Source organism: Cuculus canorus, chromosome 4, assembly GCF_017976375.1.
Source record: "Cuculus canorus isolate bCucCan1 chromosome 4, bCucCan1.pri, whole genome shotgun sequence".
Classification (NCBI taxonomy): domain Eukaryota; kingdom Metazoa; phylum Chordata; class Aves; order Cuculiformes; family Cuculidae; genus Cuculus; species Cuculus canorus.
Window position 1 is genome coordinate 56,268,699 of NC_071404.1, and position 7,246 is coordinate 56,275,944.

The 7,246-nt window shown below is 34.9% G+C and overlaps 1 protein-coding gene across 2 annotated transcripts in view; it reads left to right on the plus strand.

Moving 5' to 3' along the window:
- SEC24B (SEC24 homolog B, COPII coat complex component) overlaps positions 1–6,910 on the plus strand; it is a 49,727-nt gene extending 42,817 nt beyond the window's left edge. For both annotated transcript variants that reach the window (XM_054065207.1, XM_054065208.1), the window contains one exon: positions 757–6,910. In XM_054065207.1, coding sequence (XP_053921182.1) covers positions 757–871 — 115 coding nt within the window. In that variant the 3' untranslated portion in view covers positions 872–6,910. The remainder of the gene's footprint in view (positions 1–756) is intronic.
- The last annotated feature ends 336 nt before the right edge of the window (positions 6,911–7,246 follow it).

The following is a 7,246-nucleotide window of genomic DNA, read 5'->3' on the forward strand; positions in this document are numbered from 1 at the left end:
TTGCTAAAGAAATCTAAATTATACAAAATGTATATGTTGGAGTTTACTTTTGTCTTCTTCAGAGTATTCAGTTTACTGAGCCTGATGAAAATTGCATTTTGGAGAGTCTGACTTTCTTGGATAAATGTTTTTACACGTAGGACTAAAGATCTTCAGCTGTTGATGTTGTGGCTGCTGCTTGAATTGCAAATAGTGCTGAGAGACTACAGTAAATAGAAAAGCTTTACTGCATGCTGTACTATACCAGTACAGAGGAATGCGGCCCAGCAAATATTTGCCAAGTCCCAGCAAATTTTTACTGGGCAATAATTTTGAATACTAGCACTTTGGCACGTTTACCTTCTCAGTTCTGTTGCCAAATAAGAAAAATTGGGGAGGGAATTGAGATTGTGTAACCAGAGATAAAAATTTTCCATTTTTTTTATGTTTATCGGGATTTAATGCTTTCAGAGCCTGTTGCCACAAGCATGTTTGTTAACTTCTAAAACAGAATTATATTTGTTTCCTTCTCTGTGTTTCTACAAAATATTTTGAATGCTATTTCATGCACTTTTGTATTATTTTATACTTTTTTAAAAGATGCAGTTGTTAGTGTATTACAAGCTTTAGGGTTTTTAAATTTTGGATTCTTTGCAATTGTATCTTTAGAGTGAATCTAGACTTCAAAGGACAATAAAACAATTCAGTAGAACTTACGCCTCTCAGTGGGGTTTTAGCTCACTGTTTGAACTAAAATGCCTTCCTCTCTTCTTTCAGAGATGAGAACCCTGCCAAAATGGATTTTTTTCAGCATTTAATTGAGGATCGGACAGAAGCAGCTTTCTCATATTATGAATTCTTACTTAATATTCAACAGCAGATTTGCAAATGAACAAGGAATAAGTAGAAGAAAAATCTTGACTTCAGATAGAAGCATGGGCCAAGAGAAGCATATGGGAAGTTATGAAAGTGGATGCTAGTTCTTCACAATATACGGTGACCAGCACTGTTACGGAAGCTTTACAGCTGAAGTATACATTTCCAAAAGAATTTTTGCGGATTTAATTCAGTCTAAAAGTGCTAGGAGTGATGAAGCTGTTTCACTAGTAAACTTTAAATTGGTTTATACATGTTTCCAGTTGTGCAGCAGTATGGTGCTCTGTTTATTGCAAGCTGGTGAATTTATGTAGCTATGTGGGATGATATTTCATAACAAAATGTACAATTAGGTAAAGCCTTTTTTCTTACGTTTATTATAGTCGCCCTTCCAGATCCAGATTCTTAACACAGATGTCAAAGGGCAGTGCTGTATGTTGATTGTTTATATGAATTTCTTTTTAAAAGGAATGATTCATATTTACTAAAGACTTCAGCAAATTCCCTATGAAAGTTGTAGAATTTCAGTAAAGTACATTAATTGTAGAAATAAGATATATAATGTACATAAGTATTACATTTGTAAAGAAAATGTAAAAAATGTAACTTAAAAAAAAGACTTAGCTCAGTGTGCAGAATTGAGTGCTCAATGATGAATTGTTTTGTCCCAGCATAGACAATGAGGTTGACTATTATCATGCTAAAAAAAAGTAGCCATGTAGAAAGAATGTAGCTGCTTCTTCTGTTAATTTTAGGTGAATTTATTTATGATTGGCTTACTAATTAAAAAATATTTTGCTTTCTCATGTTTTTATATTTATGCAAGTGTAATCTTTTTGCAACTAAACTCTTACTGAACTGAATATTGAAGAGAACACGTTTACCGCTTTGTTTCACAGAGCTCTGGAAGGGACGAGAAAACACTGCATAGTCTGAAATGAGATATTGATATAAAGTTTCTAAACCCATTTTTATGTATTACCCTAAAGAAGGCATATCTGTTAACCTTGTTTTACATTTTGTAAAGTGTAGTCTTGGTCCAGTTTTCTGTATCTTGTGTTGTCTGCCACTTAAAGTAAGCATGGGTAATTGCTCATTCACACTTGATCATTTGATTTCTGCTGTGAGAAAAAGAATGGGGAGTGTAAAACTTAATTACCTTTTAGCAATGAAGTAAAGGCTTTAAAATGTCAAAATTCAAAATGTAATTACACTATTGAATCTTTCTGAAATCTTGTTCCTACTAATATTTTGATAACTCAATGGTTTGGGCTTTTTGATAGATTCATCCCAGATTTTTAAGTTTGCTTGTTATGTTGAGATGGTTTTGGTTTGGTTATTTTTAGAGGCACATTAGAAGTAGTTCATAAAGCACAGTCACTCGCACTTACTATTCTTTGGTTTGATGAAATGTGACTGCAATCAAATGAAGTACAAAAAAAGTAAATTATAATCAGTATGATTACCTTTTATTTTAAAGTGGCTTTGAAAATGCTAACATTGCATTTTAACTGCCATAGCCCCTGAATCAAATAGTCAAGGATAAAAGTACTAGCTATGGTTTGCAAATGCTTTAAAAGCTGCACTAATTAAATTCTGCAAGTGTGTTATTCTGCATGTTAGCACAAACACATTGTTTGGAGAAGATACGTTATAAGTTAAATTTGTGTGTCGTCCTTAAGTAAATGTGTTTAAGTTGCTCATAGTTTACTGAAGAGAAACTTTCCATATTAATTGTCTTGTAATAAATGTCTGAGGCGATGCTGAATGTTGTCCCTAAATGAGACTTCCAGGATTTCAGTACTTGTTTGTAGATTAATTAGCATTAGGTGAAAGCTACATGCTGCTAAAGTGGGGCATCCTAAAAATCATTTGTAATTGCCAAGACGAAAAGGGCACGTTACAATTTTAAATGCCCCTTGATAGATGCTTCTGACTTGTGAGCTTGGTATTGAATATCTGGGAACATAATATGCTATGATTAATTGCAACATATTCTGTAAAACGAGTACTTAAAGCTTTATTCTTCTATGGTTTTTTGTATATGAAAATTATGAAAAGTACATCTTGAGCTATTTGTTCAGTAAAATTATTACATGGCACAGAGAATCTAGTTATTTTTTACTAATTATAGAGCACATCAATTACTTAGCACAACTAAAGATCTGACTGATCTTTAGTTTAAATTTTAAAAAGTCTCTTGGAAGTATCTTGAATTTGAAACATCTAAGGATTGGGTGTTTTGAACAGTAGACTATCTGTAGGCACGGCAAAAGTATCTAAAAGACAGTTTTACTTACGATGGTTTGGATCACACCACTGTACCAGAAGATATCGACCAAAAGATGAATCCCTACCAAGGGGTGCACTGTAAAGCTCAACAAGCCTTTTGCCTCCTGAGAAACATTGCGGAGGAGAGACAAGGGACATGCTTTTGGGATATGCTGTTTAAATAAAGTGCTCATCTGTCCAGAGAGGATCCCTAGTCTTTTTAGGGATTGAACTCTTCCCAAAACACCTTCAACACTGCATAATATAAATCTATTTAATCAGAAATTTAAGATTCGCTGGGGAAAATGTTTCCCAGCCCCAGCTAAGTAAGTCTTTGGGGATCAGTTCAAATTCTCAGTATTTTAAATACTGACAGTGGGTGTCCCTTTCTATGTCTTAGTTCTGAACACAACATCTTATACTTCTTTTACCACGTAAGTAATATGAGAGTTCCTCCTGGAGAAATTTCAGTCCGGAAAGGTCTTCAATGGCAGGACACATGATGCAGCTTCCTGAGAATTATTACTTATTTTTATTCTGTTTTGTGTTCTTAAGCTTATTAGAAATAAGCCTATTCATTAATCTTGATGTAAGGCTTCATAGCAACGGACAAAAGATGACCAGGTGATTTTGCTTGTCTTTGGTTTTCTGTACATTTTGTCAAATACTGAAATGATGGTTTTGTCATTATTTTTGTTCTTAAAAAGCCAAAATCAGTTGTTATTAATCATGAAAGGCAAGAACTCTTCAGTAATTTTAAATGTGGAGTCTTAACATTTTCTCAGGCTGAATATATTTTAAGAATTTTATGCAAAATTTTCTGGTTATGAGACAATACAGTCTCTGAATTCTATTGTTAGAAGTGTTAACTCATGCATAAGAGTCCTGAAAGATCTTGGGTTTATTTTAGTTTTAGGCTAACTTTTTGCCTCAGTTGTGTATGCTGATCGCAGACATGATGTAACCCTACAAAAGCTTAGCAGCCAGTTTCACTAATAGCGAGTTTGGAGGTCTGAGGCTTTAACAGGTGATGAGTTTATGCAATACCCCAAATACATGTCTGTTACCCTGTCAAAAATTATGTAGTGACTTTGTTTAAAAGCAGTTCTTAAGATTTTTAATACATATTAAATCTTTTACATAATTCTTTCTGTTAATTTACTTTGTTTAAAAAAAAGGGTGGAGGGGTATCTACATATTCTTGCCATAAAGGAGGTAGAATATAATCAGTCTTTCAGAATCAAAAAAGTTAAGTACTAATTAGAGGAATCCAATAGTAATGCCTGTTGGACCTGGAGAATTCTGTGATTTAATGTAACAGGGGTTTTTTGCTACAGTTGTGTTCAGGAACTTAAAGGGAGAGTGGGCAGACTGTAATGATTTATTGATCTATCTTTTTCTTGTCAGTTCCTAGAATTAAAAACCCACATTTCTAGCAGCCTTGCATGCCTTTGCTTAAACTGACTTAATGTATTCACATGCAGGAAACTCTGGTTACAACTGTTGCACGTAACTGGGATTTGAAGTCTCTCTTGAGAATGTTTTGGTTTTTTCTCACAAGCTACGGATGCCTTTTGATGAAAAATCTGAAGCCATCCTACTTGTTTGAGTGTAGCAAGAGAATTCTCATGTGATTAGTGCCATGTAAAAGAGATTATTAAAAGACCAATGAAAATTCGAATAGTCACAGTATAGAGATTCTTCAGTCTATGCTCCGATCCTGAATTCTTACCGACTTTGACTTGCAGGGTATTTGATGTCTTTTCCTTTACAGTTTTGATAAATAGAGAATATTGAATACTTCACAGAATACATTTTTTATATTCCTCTGAACATCCTTAGCAGAAGTGATAGAGCTGTCCAATTAGGGATACCAATCATGCACGGGATTTTAGCAGTTGTGCACTTCTACAGAAGATAAATAGAGGATATGGCAGAACTACTGGAAATATTAAAAAAAAAAAATGGACAAGAAGAATGAGTTTTTTCATCTTGTTTTTCTTGCACCTGTTTATGATATTCTGTTTTATGTTTTTTTTAAAGTACGTACATGGGCTGTATTTGATTTTTCAGATGTTGACACCACCACTCTAGTGGCATCAGCGAATATGGATCTCCAATTACACCTTAATCATATTGCCATTGAAAGAAAAGGGACAGTTTTAAAAAGGTCAGGAGTATTGTAAGGATGCACTGCTTAGCGAGTAGTGTGATATTTCGTTTCTTATATTTATCATCATGAATAGAAATTCTCTGCTTGTGAGACACCTAGATTTTGTGAGATTCTTGAGTAAAATGTTTACTGGCGCAAGAATCCTCAAGCATCAGGAAAAGCTGGTGATAATCAACCATCTTGGTAGTCTGCTAGCCATAGGAAATATTCTTCCCATCATTTTTTTGAAAATATGTTTAAAAAATTAACAAAATATTTTATTTTAATGTTAGAACCATGGGGGAGAATTACATTTAGAAAAATGCCTTATTAATAACTTCTGTAGATATGATGGTTTCAAAAACTTCTACAGGCTATAAATCCCAGCTCTTATGAATACCAAACGTTACTAAAAATTACCTGATGACCTAACAAAGCAGCAAAGGAAAAAAGAACAAAATGGGTAGCTGTCATCTGTAGCTAAGGAACTCTTTCTGCTTTTCTTTGTCTCTTTGGTGACTGAATATGCTGCCTTTATTATCAGAAGTAGAGATTAGGGGAAGCTAAGAGTAAAAGAACTCCACCACTGATGTGTGATGAATGTCTTTGTCCCCCTTGCTGAACATATGCATAGCTTCTGAAAGATTCGTGCTTTATCTATCCAGATGTTGGAGTTTAGCAATGTCTTGGAGATAGCTGTATTTCGAAGTGCCTTATATGCTTGTTCAAAATAAAAAGCCATTTGAGTTTCCAAGCTCTTCCCCTTCTCCATCCAAAATATTGTTTATAATTACCACAAATACTTTGTTTACACAAAAGTGTAATTTATTCTTGGAGAGAGCAAGCGTGAAATCTTTCAGCCTTCCAAAGATGTGTTTTGAAAGTTAAAGTTGCTGGAAAAAGCATGGAAAGTACTTCAGCAACCATGACTGTGGCACCTCTAACAGTGTGGACGGACTGGTTCTGCAGGAGGAACACAGCCACTGAGAAAAGCAGCATGTGAGGGGTCTGTCAGCTGCTCCATCACTGTCTCACTGCAGCTACATCATTAAGTGGCGTTGCCCATTAGTCTGCTCTGGTATCCTCTCTCCTTCAAGAGTGGCTGCTATTAGATGGTCTGGGGTGAAACGTGCGAAATCCCTACTGCACAGGTTGTCCTACTCCAAGTTGCATCTCTACCTTGCATATTTAGACACTAGTTGGACATGTGAAAGCCTGTTGGTATTTCTGCTAATCAAAATAACTGAGTATTGTTGATCTTAGATTGAGTAACTACTTCTAAAGAAAAGTTCTGTAATCTAATCACCTCTGAAGAAAGGTTTGGGTTTTTTTATTTCTGAAGGTTCAGTACCTTCCTGTGCTAGGGATAATAGGTGATACCAAACTGCTTTACACCTTCCTTTGACATGCTGTTATCATCTCCTTAATTTGCTTTCTAAGTCTTTCAGTTTCTCAGTGTGTTTAAATTTTTGATGGTGTTCATCTGTCTTCTCACACCACCAGCTAAGACAATCCTGGAGATGGGTTGTCTATGCAAGGTATTGCAAGTGATTGATGTAAGAGGTATCACCAGCCTTTTCTCTTTTCTACTCTCTTTATCCTTAATTCTTGTTGAACTTTAACAGTAATACCTGGGTCTTTAAATAATTGTGTGTTATTAAAAAAAAAAAAAAAAAAAGAGTACTGCTGTATGGTTTCCTGGAGAAGTTTTTGAAACCCCAAATGAAACTTGTGAACTATCCTCCTTCCTCAGCGGCAGTTCCCTAAGGAAGAAGACTCTTTCAGCTCCTCACTTCATAGTAAGCACTTGCCTTAAAAAAATAACTAGAAGTAACCAAAATCTTGTAGAACTATGCATGTTGCAGAAAAGGTCTAGGCAGGACTGCAGGACTTAGGAATGTCCTTCAGCTTTAACTTGTGAGTTCTAAATGAATCAAATGTAAAATGACCTAGAAGCCAGCCTTTTCT